General features: G+C 31.8%; 1 protein-coding gene across 2 annotated transcripts in view; it reads left to right on the top strand.

Annotated features, from left to right (window-relative positions):
- LOC130671671 (acetylcholine receptor subunit alpha-like 1) overlaps positions 1–14976 on the top strand; it is an 88521-nt gene that overhangs the window by 20888 nt on the left and 52657 nt on the right. Inside the window, exons 1-2 of one of the 2 annotated variants that reach the window (XM_057475719.1) lie at positions 734–1015; positions 9493–9768. In XM_057475719.1, coding sequence (XP_057331702.1) covers positions 9511–9768 — 258 coding nt within the window. In that variant the 5' untranslated portion in view covers positions 734–1015; positions 9493–9510. Of the gene's footprint in view, positions 1–733; positions 1016–9492; positions 9769–14976 lie in introns of those variants that run through there. The other variant, XM_057475718.1, reaches the window with a different exon arrangement.

Here is a 14976-nt window from a genome sequence, read left to right on the forward strand (position 1 = left end):
GAGCTGAAATGTGCGGTGGAACGAGTGGGAGTTTAATGAACGAGGGGGTTCATTACGAGTGTGTCAGAGCTATATGTTTAAGTGTACCTCTTTTTCATCTCTTGCTTTCCATTACTTCTGCTATTTTGTGTGCGATGCGCGTGGATGAAGAAAATTTTTAAATACAAACAAAACGACACTCCATTCTATTTATTATCATTATTTCTTTTTTTTTTTCGTTTGTTACTTATTCTCTTATGTATAATTATACTGAGATGTATGTGGATGATTTATGAAATCGTAAAATAACTATAAAAAAAATATTTATCTCCTGTTTGCGATTTATTTGTAATAAAGTGATCGATAAAAATTAATTTTATGACGTAATAGTCGATATGTTGTAAGAATTTAGATTTTAAATGGAGAAAACGACATTTTCGAATCAGCTGACACGTCATCACGTACCGCATGTTTTTAGATCGAGCAATATCTGTCTTCTTTAACTTAACTTTTATATATATTTGCTAACATGGAATTTAGTTGGTTAGAAAGAAATGTAATTCGCAAATCTCTATATAATCTTGTACGATATCGAAGGTCTTGGCAGTAATACTGACAACGGTAACGGGAGTAGTTCGGTGCTCGCCACTAGATGGCGCCTACCAATTGTAGTGTTCCTGGTAAGAAACTTATTTAGTAAGTTTTATATTCAAAATTTGAAAGCAGTATTGACACCAATATTTCTCTGTCATACTCGATATAATACCTTTAGTAATGATATTATATTGAAAGTAATAACTATACATCATTGTTGTAGAAATCATGATTAAATAGTTGAAGCGTTACTGCGCTATAATTTTATATCTAGACCTCTAACCCATTAAAAAAATATTATTTATGGTTTAATGCCTTCGACTTATACATCCAAACTGTAATAATATTTTTGGGTTGGAAAATAAATAAGTCCGGCGACGATCAAGTTAATCACTGGACATGGAAGTGGTGTTACACCTGCCATGCCAAACTGTGTAATGCAGTAAGAGTTTATTATATATTTCATAGTTTTTTTTTTCTTTTTTTGTTCTGAAACAAGAAAAATAGAAAGATTATTTTTTTGTCTTTTACTTACAACTAATTAAATTATGTTGCAGCTAACTCTAATTAACGAGATTATTATGTATTTTTATGGAGCATTACTATCCTAATTAGTTTATTCATTTTTATAATTTATAACTTTATTTAATATTTATCAAGACATTTAAAAAGTTTATTAGACTTGGATAAAGCTATAATAGCGTTTCCGTGAGTTAGAAATTAACGATCTACGAGGTTCCTCCGCGAGGTGTGAGACAATGAATTTACTCGAGTATATTTTTTACGCTCTTCATTTTTCGTTGAATTTTATAGAGAGAAAAAGAAGTAGTAAGAGGATAAGGATGAAGATGAGGATGAGGATGAGAAAAAGGAAAATTAAGAGAGACTAGAGGGGGTGGAGGTGGAGAAATGAAAAAAAATTAAGTACCTTCGATCGTTGTTGAAGTTCGTGTTTAGAGAGTTGAGTGACAAGGGTGGATGAGGGTGTAAATTTAAGGGGTTGGTTATTGCGGTAAATTAAGTTGTCAGATTTTGTAGGGTGTACTTGACGAGTTCGTTACTTACATTATTATTGTTATTATTATTATTATCATTATTAATTACACCATTTACTTTTTTTTTTTTTTAATTTAAGACTTGAAAAATAACTATCTGAGCAAAGTATGAAATTGTCAAATAAATAAAAAATGTTTAAATGAATTTTTTATTACACGAGTGTGATTTTGAAATTGTCAAGTTGACAATTTGTGGTGGTCGTTGGCTTATAGACAATATGTATATATAGCATCTGATAATTTAATAGCGACGCCTGGCGACGCCATTTCCATTGATATGCAAACCTTGTGGGGGTGATGGGGATGTTTGTAGTGTAGTATGTCAGTGTTGGTGTTGGTGTTATTCTCAGATGTGTGAGTGTGTGAGTGTGTGAGTTGTTATGTAGAAGATGTGAGGATGAAGATGAGAATGTATGAGTGGTAGCCGACACAGACGGATTCAAGTGATTTATGGAGCAGTGAAGCGATTCAACTACGACTGAGACAATCCTGATCCATATGGATAAACTAATTTCACTCAGTACTACTCAGTGCTAGTCGAAATGTGTGTGTATAGGTTCACCAACACCAATCTAACAAAAACTAGATGAGATGAGATGAGATGAGATGAGATGAAATGAATAAGCGAGATATGACTCTAGAAGGATCTCTATAACTTCTATTTTGGTATTCACACATACACACACATACATGTACCTCTTGTTCCGGAATAAAGATGATAATTTACCCTTACATATATCTCTCGTGCAGGGTTATTATATGCAAAATTACAATTAATGCTAAAGTCGAAGAGTTTCACTACTTGGTTGGTTCATGGTAATTTCATCTGTTACCACACACTAATAGTTTTCATTGTAATAGAATAATTTATTACTTTTTAAATTTTTTAAATTATTTAAAGTAATTCAATCAAGTAGAATATATTTGATTAAATTTAAATAATTTCTAACGCAGTTTATTTATTTTTTTTTTTTTATTCAATGTATGAGGTAACTCGAAGTTTTATGTATCGCGTATTTTCATACGTATCCCATGTAAAAAAAATAAATGTCATATGACGACATAAATCCTCGTTATTTTTCATAAGTTTTCAAAGTATTGATGCAAACCAAAGAGACATCTGTCTCATCTAATATTACTTCGTAAAAGATTATAAAGTATTCTTCGAAGAATAGATTTTTTAAAAATATTTTTCATAGATAGTTAGATTGTATAATTTTTCAATGTCATCATTTGTTTCAAAATTTTAATCATTTTTTCGTTGATAATTTTTTTTTTAAACATTTTTACGAAATAAAAATTTTACTACAATGTAACAATAGTTACACTGTAAAAAATCACCGGGGTAAGTCCAAGCGGTGTAGGTGTTAAAATTATCGGTGTTAAATTTACTCCTGAAAGCGGTGTAAAAATAACGCCACCACCGGTGTAAATATTCTGTACCGGTGTTAAAATAACGCCGCCACCGGCGTAAATATTCTGTACCGGTGTTAAAATATTTTATTTTGTGAATATTTTTACTTACTCGATCACTATACTTGTTGATAAATGATATTTTTTATTAATTTTCATAAAGAACTGACATTTTTTGTGTTTTATAATCTTTACAGTTAATACTCCAAGCGGACGCAATTTACCCTGCTTTTACACCGGCATTACTCCGCTTTTACACCAGTATTTCTGCGCTTTTACACCGGTATTACTCCGCTTTTACACCGGTTACCCCGATTTAACACCGGTATTTTTAACACCGGTGTATTACCCCTTCTACACCGGTATAATTTCATTTTTACACCGGGCGGAGTTAAAACGAGTCCATTTTTAACACCGCTCTTTTTACAGTGTATTTATAAAACAATATAAATTGATTACTAACAAAAAGAAAAAAATTTATTATTAATTTTTTATGAAAATTTTTAAAAGTTGAGATTCTCTTTAGAGTTTGTTGAAGCGAATTTCAATATCCCGAATGAACGAGAAACTGCGTTAAAATTCCTCAATTAATTAAATAGCGAAAACAGAACGAAAGTGGGCGAGAGAGTAACCGTGAAAGAGTGAAATTAAAAATTGTCACATTACATTTTACATATTCTCGTGATATCGTCTCTATTATTATTATGAATCGGCGTGGAAAATATAAGTGATAATAAATATATAACAATGAAGGATGTTTATCACAGACATGAATAAGATACAACATTATCGATGTCAACTCTGTCATATTAAATTATCAAACATTGAATAATTGTTTCCTAATCTAGTGTGTGTATCAGTCAGTCAATGTATTATGTGATCACCCACACACATTCTAGTAATGGAAGTAAAAGCATGAATTTGACATATGCTCTTACAATTGATGGATGCGACAGCATTTACCTCATTATCATTTCCATTATAACGAGCTTCCTCAATCCGGTGGACTTTGTGTGTTTGACAAACTGCATGAGCTCCATGACATCATCCGTCAGTTTAATTAAAAATCATCTTTGTAATTAGCCAGAAGAAAAAAAAAATAATTTATTTTTATCCTCATCGTCAAACGACTTTTTCATTAATTACAATTGGTCATTTTCTTCCTTCTATTTAATTACTTTTATCTAGACAAAAAAGTTTTGATTGAAAATTTTTTTTACACTGAAAAATAAAAAAATAAATTAGTATTTTTACTACAACTTTAAATCGAATGGATTTTAGATTAAAAATTTTTTTATCAATATAAAGTCATGACGAAGCATAAAGTTTGTTCAAGTAAGAAATCTTTTTAAAAAAATGGAAAATAAAATGGGGTATTAAGCTTTATGGTTTAATCATGGTTTATTGCTTTTAATCTATATGTAATTTCAAAATTCAATTGGGGATCAATGAACCGAATAATAACTGTTGAATCTTAAATCCTCAAGTAATTAGCTGGATGTCAAGCTTAATTAAAAATATCCAAGTATAGAATCAATTAAAATTACTGGGATTTAAGACGACTCGAACTGATAAAAAATTAAATAATGCCACAAACTTATTTGTTACTTAAAAGTTTTATTTATCTCTACACTGTAAAAAAAGCGGTGTTAAAAATGGGCTCGTTTTAACTCCGCCCGGTGTTAAAATGAAATTACACCGGTGTAGGAGGAGTAATACACCGGTGTTAAAAATACCGGTGTAAAAGCGGAGTGAAACCGGTGTAAAAGCCGGGTAACCGGTGTAAAAACGGAGTAATACCGGTGTAAAAGCGGGGTAACAGGTGTAAAAACGGAGTAATACCGGTGTAAAAGCGGAGTAAATTGCGTCCGCTTGGAGTATTAACTTTAAAGATTATAAAACACAAAAAATGTCAGTTCTTTATGAAAATTAATAAAAAATATCATTTATTAACAAGTATAGTGATCGAGTAAGTAAAAATATTCACAAAGTAAAATATTTTAACACTGGTAAAGAATATCTACACCGGCGGCGGCGTTATTTTAACACCGGTCTAGAATATTTACACCGGTGGCGGCATTATTATAACACCGGTACAGAATATTTACACCGGTGGCGGCGTTATTTTCACACCGCTTTCGGGGGTAAATTTAACACCGAAAATTTTAACACCTACACCGCTTGGACTTACCCCGGTGATTTTTTACAGTGTAGGTATATATATATTTAAGAAGATTTGAGAGGTCAAACGATAAAAAGTCTCGTGGCTATCGAGGTCCAGCAAGCTCACGTTAATTTGGCCAACAGCCATTTTTCATTCGTTAATACGGATAAATAGTCTATCAAAAGTTAGTCAGCAAACTTTCCTCTAGTCTTTATCTTTTATTTAAAGCCATTGATATTTATTTTATTTAATTTAGATGAGTGCATGATTAGTTTATTATTTTTATCTGTTATCGATCGAGTAGAGCAAGCAGTTTAATTTTTAACCATTTTTTTATTATTAAAAAATTCAATTTTATTGAGTATTTAATTTAATTAAAAAGTTATAGTTTTTTACATTTATTAATTTAAGACTTTTTCGTGGCAGAAGAAATAATTATTTAATAAACCTTTGTAATTAATAATTAACGTCTTAATTATAATAAAATTTATCTCTGGCAATAAATTAAAATAGGTTGATAAAATCAATAGTGCACACATCAGACGTACATTTTAAAACAAAATTATCGAATTTTATTTAACAGAATAGTTGTGATGAATTTATTCAGTTTTAATTTTACGATTTTATTCTATTATTCATATCACTTTTCGATCAATAACTTGTAAGAGCTTACGCTTTATTAATAGGTTATACGAGCAAAATGGAGCAGCTAAAAATTGTAGGGAGCATTTTTTTTTTCTCAAATTTAAGTGAAAATTAAAAAATTTACTGCATTAATAATAGAAAAATTTCGTTTTTTCTTTTAATGCGTTATAACTGCTGTTATTTAATTTTTTTTTTTTTTTTTGGAAATCAGGAAAGAAAGGAAGTATTGAAATAAATGTTATTAAAAGAATTTATATGTAACTTAGTTTCTTAAACTTTTTTATGATGAATAATAATAAAAAAAGGTACATTAATTTTGAAAAAGTTTGTTGGTTGTCTGAAAGGTACATTGTGAGCGCATAAATGAGAATCTTTATGGGTTTTTTCGGACAACCCTTCATAAATCTCGACGAGATAAAACGAAAAAATAAAAAATATAAAAGTAGAAGCCGAGAAATGTTGAAACAAAGTAAAAAAAAATATGTAAAAATAAAGGAAAGAGTATAAAAGTATAAAAGTATAAAAGTAGAAAAGGGAAACGTATAGTCAGGCTAGCAGCTGGGCAACTGCCAGCGAGTCTCGTTGGATTTTTCTCTGGTGGTCATATATAGAGTCTACAGTGTAATGCAAAGTATAGCCACACTGAGTACACTGAATATAGACTGTATAAGACTTTTCAGCTATCTCTTTTCCTAAATCCTCAGTACTCATTCTCTCTCATTCTTTGCTCATACTCAACTTAGACCCAGAGCCTCAGAACCGCAGAGTTCATGGAGATGATGCAGTAAAAAAAATTCACGCTCACGTACTTCACCACTTAAAGAGTCGAGTATTCTTACGTGACACGAATACACTAGACATTGACAGAGACCGAGAAAATGCCAACTTTTATTTTTTATTTTATCTTATTTTATTTTAACATTGTTTTATTCCTTTACCATCGCTCCTCTATTTTTTCATATTAAACTCGAGCTCTTCTGAATAATAAACTCGGGTTTCCTTAATTTTTATAATCCTCGTGAATTAGTTACCGCAATCTTCTTAAATAATTTTATAATTATTTTTTGCTCTGTTATAAAATAAAAATTAATAACTAAATACTTATCGAAATGGTCGACTGGCTCGAGGCCTTATCAGGCTAAATAATCCATTATAATAATTGATAAACATTAAACAAACCGCGTATAATATTCATTTGATTTATCAAACAATAAAAAGTTAAAACTTACTCAAATTCCCGCATAACATGACCCAATCGAAAACTTTATTATCATACAATTTCATTAATTTTTTAGTGATTTAAAACCGCATTTAATTATTCACCTGCATTGTTTGTAATTTATAACATAACTCAAAATGTTTTAAAACAATGCGCAATACATTCTCTATCTTGTTCAGTCAAATTTTTCTCATGTTCTATTCACAAAATTCTTCTGAACTGAACAACAATAGCAACAATAAAACAACCAACAGCAATAAATAAAATGAGAAAAATAATTATTTTCATAAAGACATATTTATTCATGCATTCAATTCGCACAAACAGCCGCATAATTTTGTATTTACATCGTCTATTATCATTATCATTGTTATTATATTTTTTGAATTTAAACTCACACTTTTACGCGTTAAATTACACGATTCGTTGAACGGAAAGCGTGTGACATCGTTTGCTCATTAAACATACATAAGTACAAATGCATACACTGATAAATCAATTGAACCGAATGTATATTTTATTTTTAAAATTAATCATTGGACTTATTTTTTGTCCTCGAGTTTGTTTTAATTTATGTGTACGCAGTGAGCATGTCTCTTTTTGGACAAGATACACACACTGATCTATCTGACTCACCATCAACCGTTGTTTACCAAAATCACCGTAAAACACGATTATCTACATACATAGGATACATAGGATACTCGTTTCCCGATCAGTTGCCCATGCAAGTGTGAACAAATTTGTGTTTTCTGCGGCTGGTTTACTGTCAGCGCATTTAGGTTTTACCCTTCAATCCATTATTTAAAACATAAAACCTACAAATATTACCCATAATCTACTTCACTAAATTTAACGAATTTGAATTATCATTAAATCAAAAATGTATTTAATAATTAAATTCGATAAATAATTGACATATTATATCAATTAAAATAAAGTGCAGTGGCTTTTTTGATTTTCACCTGACTCGATATTTTTTATTAATTAATTGACAATAATAATAATAACGTTGTTAATTAAAACATAATTCCATACTTCTGATCCATTGAATGTGGAATGCGATTAACGTTGACAGGCAACCAAGAGATATAGATAGAAACACACAGACACAACAGAGTGGTATTGAACTGACTTGAATTATGGAATCTACAGTCGACAGGGGTATCTACAATACAGAGATATCGATTGGTTTAGCAATCGCGATAAATTCGATGCAAGGTATTCAAGTGTATAATCAATAGTCCAGACTCTGTTGCAGCTACTGTAGCTATTACAGGCAGATATATATGTGTGTGTAGATATACTTAAAGCATATCTCATCCCGTTGATGCTGCTTCAATCCTTTGGATTGCGAGATACATTACATAATATCATATCCTGAGTATCAGGATCAAATAATCTTCTCTGTTCTTGACTCGGACGCAACCGAAAGTAAACTTATTGATTGCTAAATCCACAGAAATGTGTACATACTTGTGTACTTGTACTTTAACAATTGTACAAAGAGCTGGACTATTCGTCAACTGAACGGATTGACAGAGATTCCTGTTTCAGTATGAATATCAAGATATTGTTGATTTAATTAAAGAAACAATTGTATGATTATCCGGTTTGATGGAAGATGAGTCAGGTTTTGGTCCGTCAGTTTAGAGATCGTGTATAAGTTAATAGGATAGCCTGGTTGTTTGTAGATCATGTCTTTACCAAATTGATTGAGGTTACAGAACATTGTGTATTATGATAAAGGAACATAGCTCCAGGTACATAAGGTATCAAGTGCGCTGGAGGCTTGACTTTGGCTTCAATGCTGTCTATTGTTTAAGACATTGTAGCTATATAACCTTGATGGGTACCTGCCAATATCCAGCACTTAAACACTTGCCACTGCTCACCGCTCATCGCTGTACTTTAGCTTTTGGGCAATTCGAGCGAATTACTGAATTTTAATTGTCAAAAGTCTTGCAAGTAAGCTTCGATGGAATGGGCAAAGTTTAAGTTATGTTCCTGTGCTGTTCTGTTGGTCTTTAGTTTAACTTAACTGCTGTTTGATTTAACTTAGTTGTTGGCAATTGCTGTAATAGATGTTAGACTATTTTGATTAGTTATATTGCAGGCAAAACTACCAAGTTCCCATTTTTGTTTTTGATAAAATATTATTCAAATAAAGTTAAGAAGATTACAATTCTGCTAATGATGATATGAATAATTTCATTTGTGCTTTCAATATCCAATATTCTGATCTGTGATATTTTCCTTTAATAATCGTCATATGATTTAGTGTAGTCAGGTAGCTTATTTAAGATAATTATGTTTGCACATGAGTCAAATGACTGTCATTTGTGGTTTAATAATCAGGTTCTAAATGTCACCAACAGTAAGTTACTATTAATTTATAAATGAATGAATATTTGTGTGTTTAGGGGTGGACACGGCGTACGATGGTCAGAGATGCTTGGACGGACTACGGTGGGAAAGGCGAGTGGCGACGGTGGTCCAGGCTGGGCGGATTGTTGGCCATGGCGGTTGTCATGTCGCTTATTGTTGCGTCATTGCCACGTGCAAGCGCAAATCCTGATTCAAAACGTCTTTACGAGGATCTGCTGTCCAATTACAATCGCCTTATCCGGCCAGTTGGCAACAACAGTGATCGCCTCACGGTTAAAATGGGCCTGCGTCTATCCCAGCTCATTGACGTCGTAAGTACTTTTTTTTTTTCTCCATAAAATAATGAAATAATTGTCGATTATATTATAAATGGTTAACCATAAATGAAGCAACATTTAAATTTAAGTTTAAGTTTTAATAGAAACAGCTGTGACAGCTGGTTGTATGTGACCGCAGGTCAGGCTTAAACTTTTGGATTTGCGGTGTGCGATACAAGTTTCACGGTAAAATGGCTTAGGCAAAAGTAACATGCATACATGGATGACTAACTTCTGAAAGCTATATAATAATTTTATATCTGTATGTTGCATACACCTTGGATGCAATAAACTGACAAATGTGTTACAATACGAATTGGTTAGCCTGAGTGCTCTCAAACGGTAACAGTACTCGTTTTGCGATACCAAGTAAACCCATACATACATATATACATATTTATATATATAGGAGTTGCGGCTTTTCACGCTTACGCTCTATAGCTTCGTCCAAGTGGGTTTTACACTTTCATACCTATGCACATACTCATATATACACATATATATTTCTGGAACACAGTCCAGCGATATATTTTAGGTGAAATACTTGCCGTCTATACAAATAGTAAATCGATATTTCAGTGCAAAAAAAAAAAATAAAATTGAAATTACGATACTTTGTGGCATGCATATATGTATGGATGTATATTTTTTTATTTTTATGCGGGCTCAGAAGAGCTGTGTGGGTAAATGCACATGAATATATTTGCGGGAAACAACGGAATGTTGTATGTATATCAAGTTGCACTTGAAGCAGCATTCAGTCTAGCTGGTGAAAGCTCAAAAAATTTAATCGACAGTCCGAATGCGGTCGTAACGACGTGAATCCAGTTGTATTCGACTTTAAAATGCTTCTATCGCTTGTCTCGCTTTTTTTTACTGTCCGTATTTGTTTTTTATTTTTTTTTCGGTTAGTAGATGCTCTTCCGCAATCGAGTCGCGTCACTCTTCGATCGAGTGCTAAATGCTTTAGGATACTGAGATCGTATTAATGGTTGTCACTGTCAGAAATATTGAGAGGTAGATTTGAGAAACATCAAACAATCATTTTTTATTAACTGATTTATTTGAAAGATATTGAACTTTTTTTTTTTTAATTATTGTTTTTGAATTAGTAATCGATAAATTGTAGCTCGATTATTGATTTATAATGTTGTAATTATATATTTTTTTAGTTGATTGGTTTGTGTGTTTATTTACGTGAAATTAAAAAGATTGCAATTATAAAATTAAACGACAACTTGATCTTTACAGAAACTAATTGCCACTCGATACTCTTTGCAGCGACCCCAACTAACGAACGCTTCCCAAGTAGCGCCGCAGGGAAAACTTTTTTCAAATAGCACACCAAAGTGTGCAGTCTGCTATTAACAGAGACATCAATCGCTGTTTCTCATACCATGTCCTTTTATATACTTATACCATACGTATGTATATATCTATACTTTCTCAATCTCTCTCTTGATCGAGTTAAATGTAAACTAGTTAAATTACCTACCGGAACTTTGGTCACAAGTTTAATTACATTTTTTGCTCCATGACATTAAATATTACAAGCAAAAACTCAACGAATAAATTTATCATTATAAAGAAAAAAATAATTAAAGACATGGAAAAAAATATATATATATGCAGACATATCATAAATAAAAAATTTCGAATTATAGAGCTAAAGTCAAAGAGAAAAAGCGCGGAGTAAAAAATAAAAAAATGACATGATCCGTCTTTCGAAAAGCCAATTAAAGAGAGGCTCTTTTGGTCTGTCGTTCTCTTGAGAATATTCCAACTAAAGCACTGAAGAAAATGTTGTCTCTTTTTCCCATCAGAGCATCAGAAACCGGCAGCGCAACCGCAGTGACATCCGTAACTTAAACTCATGGAAAATAAATCTTGTTCGTTCAGTTACCCACAGGAAAATGAACAAGCTAGAATTACAAGCACCAAGCGAGCAGAGAGTCAAATTGCCTCTAGTACTATCGTTTGTATTTCTGATGCGAGCGATAACGAAGAGACATTTTTGCTCGTTAAGCTTCGGTTTTCCCACGTACACACCCATCCACCCACTCAGAATTCTCTTTCTTCATTACCTTATTTTTTATATTTATTTTTTAGTTTAAACTACTCTTGTTCATGCAATCAGCCCTTTTTACTCATTTAACATGACTTGTTTTTATATTTTTTCAGTTGTTTGTGCTTTTCACTACGAACCATTTATTTTCATATATTTATTCATTCTCTACTTGCTATAGTTAAATGTCGTCTTAAAATTAATGCAACTTTTATTAACGACGAGGCTTTTTCTTTAATAATTTATTAGTCAGTTGAAAACTTTAATAGCCCAATTTATCTCACAGATTTAATCCTCATGAATTATAAAACTAAGTAATTTATTCTATAATAATAATAACAATGACGTAAGTGTTGATTAAAGAATTCCATTATCCAGATGGATATTTAGAGAATAACGGTCTAATAGGCAATAGCCATTAAAGTATCAGTTAATTATAAGGTGAAGCGTTCTATTGTCGTGAGCTAAACAGCTAAATAGCTCAGTGCGAGCGTCATTGACAGAATGGGTTTGAAACTGTTGTAAAAAGTGATTGGTTGGAAATAACCGTTCTATGCAATTATCCCAAGTACAAAACGTAGTTGTTTGGAAGGAGAATGAATTGGATCAAGGGCCTGGACAAATAATCGTCTCAAACACCCTTCTACATTCGTACAATCTAATTCTCTGACAGTATTTAACCACATCGGGTAATTAAGTTTCTTGTGGTTTTCACGGGCCACCGCCTTCCGCAGAATTTAGTTTCCACAATTGCTGTATAACTTGTTACTAACAGACGTACCATCTCTAACTTTAATATAACTTTATGGATCTTTATTCTCTTCATCAGCTATCATATCATATTCCTTTTATTTTATTTCTTACTTATGATAAATTAATATTCAACGGTAAATATATACACTGTAAAAAGAGCGGTGGTAAAAATAGACTCATTTTAACTCCGCCTGGTGTTAAAATAAAATTACACCGGTGTAGGAGGAGTAATTCACCGGTGTTAAAAATACCGGTGTTAAATCAGGGTGACCGGCGTAAAAACGGAGTAATATCGGTGTAAAAGCGGGGTAACAGGTGTAAAAGCGGAGTAATACCGGTGTAAAAACAGGGTAAACTGCGTCCGCTTGGAGTATTAACTTTAAAGATTATAAAACACAAAAAATGTCAGTTCTTTATGAAAATAATTAAAGAATATCATTTATTAACAAGTATAGTGATCGAGTAAGTAAAAATATTTTCAAAGTAAAATATTTTAACACCGGTAAAGAATTTTTACACCGGCGACGGCGTTATTTTAACACCGGTATAAAATATTTACACCGGCGGAGGCGTTATTTTCACACCGCTTTCGGTGTTGAAATTTAACACCGCCAATTTTAACACCTACACCGTTTGGACTTACCCCGGTGATTTTTTACAGTGTATGTAATATATTTTTTTCTGTTGGTAAAACTACTGGTGACTTTAACGGCTGTTGAATTTCCTGATTGGTCGAGTAAGTAAGGAGTGTATGACACAATTTAAATTGTTTTAACAATATAGGTCAATGTTTGTTAACTTTTAAAGTGAATCTTGTGAACAAGACGGACAAGTTTTGAATTTAAAATTTAAAATTAAAGTTTTCGATGTAAATTCAAGACTACTCACTTAACAAAATTCAAACATTATAACTGGTGTAGTTGGATAAAGTTTTAGTTTAACATGCATGGATCTATATATCGGTAGGTCATTCTATCGGGCGTTCACAGGTCAGCAAACAATCCCAGTGAGTTCTCAGGGTCGAGAGTTTGAATAATAACTCACTTGTGGTGGGTGGGTGGTTGGTGCCTGTGCTTTTGCTAAAGCATCTTCAGCAGCTGTGTACTTGGTCTTTATCCTTTTAGCTTGGAAGCTTTTCCTGCTCTGATCAGGTCACTCGGAAATCCCCCGGGAGTGAAAATGGGGCACGGTTAAATAAAAATAGAGAAGAGAAGGAAAGAGAGGTGTTTCGTCAGAAATAGTTTTAGCCAAGTTTTACGATGAGTGCACAGTGTTGAGCCCGTCCACTTGGGTTCTTGGTGTGTGTAATGACTTTACGAAGAATACTCGCCGGAGCTTTTATTCTGCCCTGCACAGCTCTATTACCTCAGGCTACGTGGAAAAAGTAGAAAAAAGTAGAAAAAAGTGACCTTTAATCTACGCATTCTCGCTTTAAATTTAAAAATATTAAATTTAACTTTTTTCATATCCCAAATTTACTTAATTTTCCTTTTTACAATTTTTATATTTAATAAATATCATTATTTTTATTAGTATTTTAACAATGAGAATAATAATAATAAAAGTTTTGGTACATGTGTTCATATATTAACGAGTTATTAAGATAGTTTCTGTTGTTGGCCAGAGAGTAGCTTTATAACACCCACCTCGTTTGCATTCACTGATGATCAAACACCTGTTTACAATAACCTCATAAATATATACATACATATTGAATTTTCCGAGTTTGGGCTTAAGTGAGTGAGTTATAATAATGATGAAGCTAGTTGGAGCTCAAGTTTAAATCCAATTTCGGATGAAAGAAAAACTTTGGTATATGCACGGCTAAAGTTGTTTTTAAAATAAAAATTTCAAATATTCTTTCGAAAATATCCTTCCGAAATCCCGATTGAATTTAAATTTGATTGATAAAAAAATACTTTTAGACAAATCTTGATAGAACTTTGGAATTTTTCCACACATTCCCAGACATCTTTCAGACATGAAATTTTTTGGGAGATTCATAGGTTTCGTAGTTTTTTTTTTTTTTCATTTTTCAATTTTTTTTTATGTTCGGACCAAAACTACTGCAGTAGAAATTTTGAAAAAAAATAACAATTTAGTAACATAACTAATAATTATATTAAATTCATTGAATATATTTGTTATATAAACTGAGAATCGGTAAAAAGTTTAGCGAACTAGTGCAATAACTGGGAATCGAAAATTAAACTAAAGTAATAGCAGTAGCAGCAGTAACAGAAGTCGTAGCAGTAGTTGTAGAAGTAATAAGAAAATTGTAAATTGGATGGAAAAGTATATTCAAATATTTACACACAAAATATCGTAATTTAAATTTAAATTTAATTTAGTTTGGGAAAAGTTAACATATTTAATGATTTCAT

Source organism: Microplitis mediator, chromosome 7, assembly GCF_029852145.1.
Source record: "Microplitis mediator isolate UGA2020A chromosome 7, iyMicMedi2.1, whole genome shotgun sequence".
NCBI lineage: Eukaryota > Metazoa > Arthropoda > Insecta > Hymenoptera > Braconidae > Microplitis > Microplitis mediator.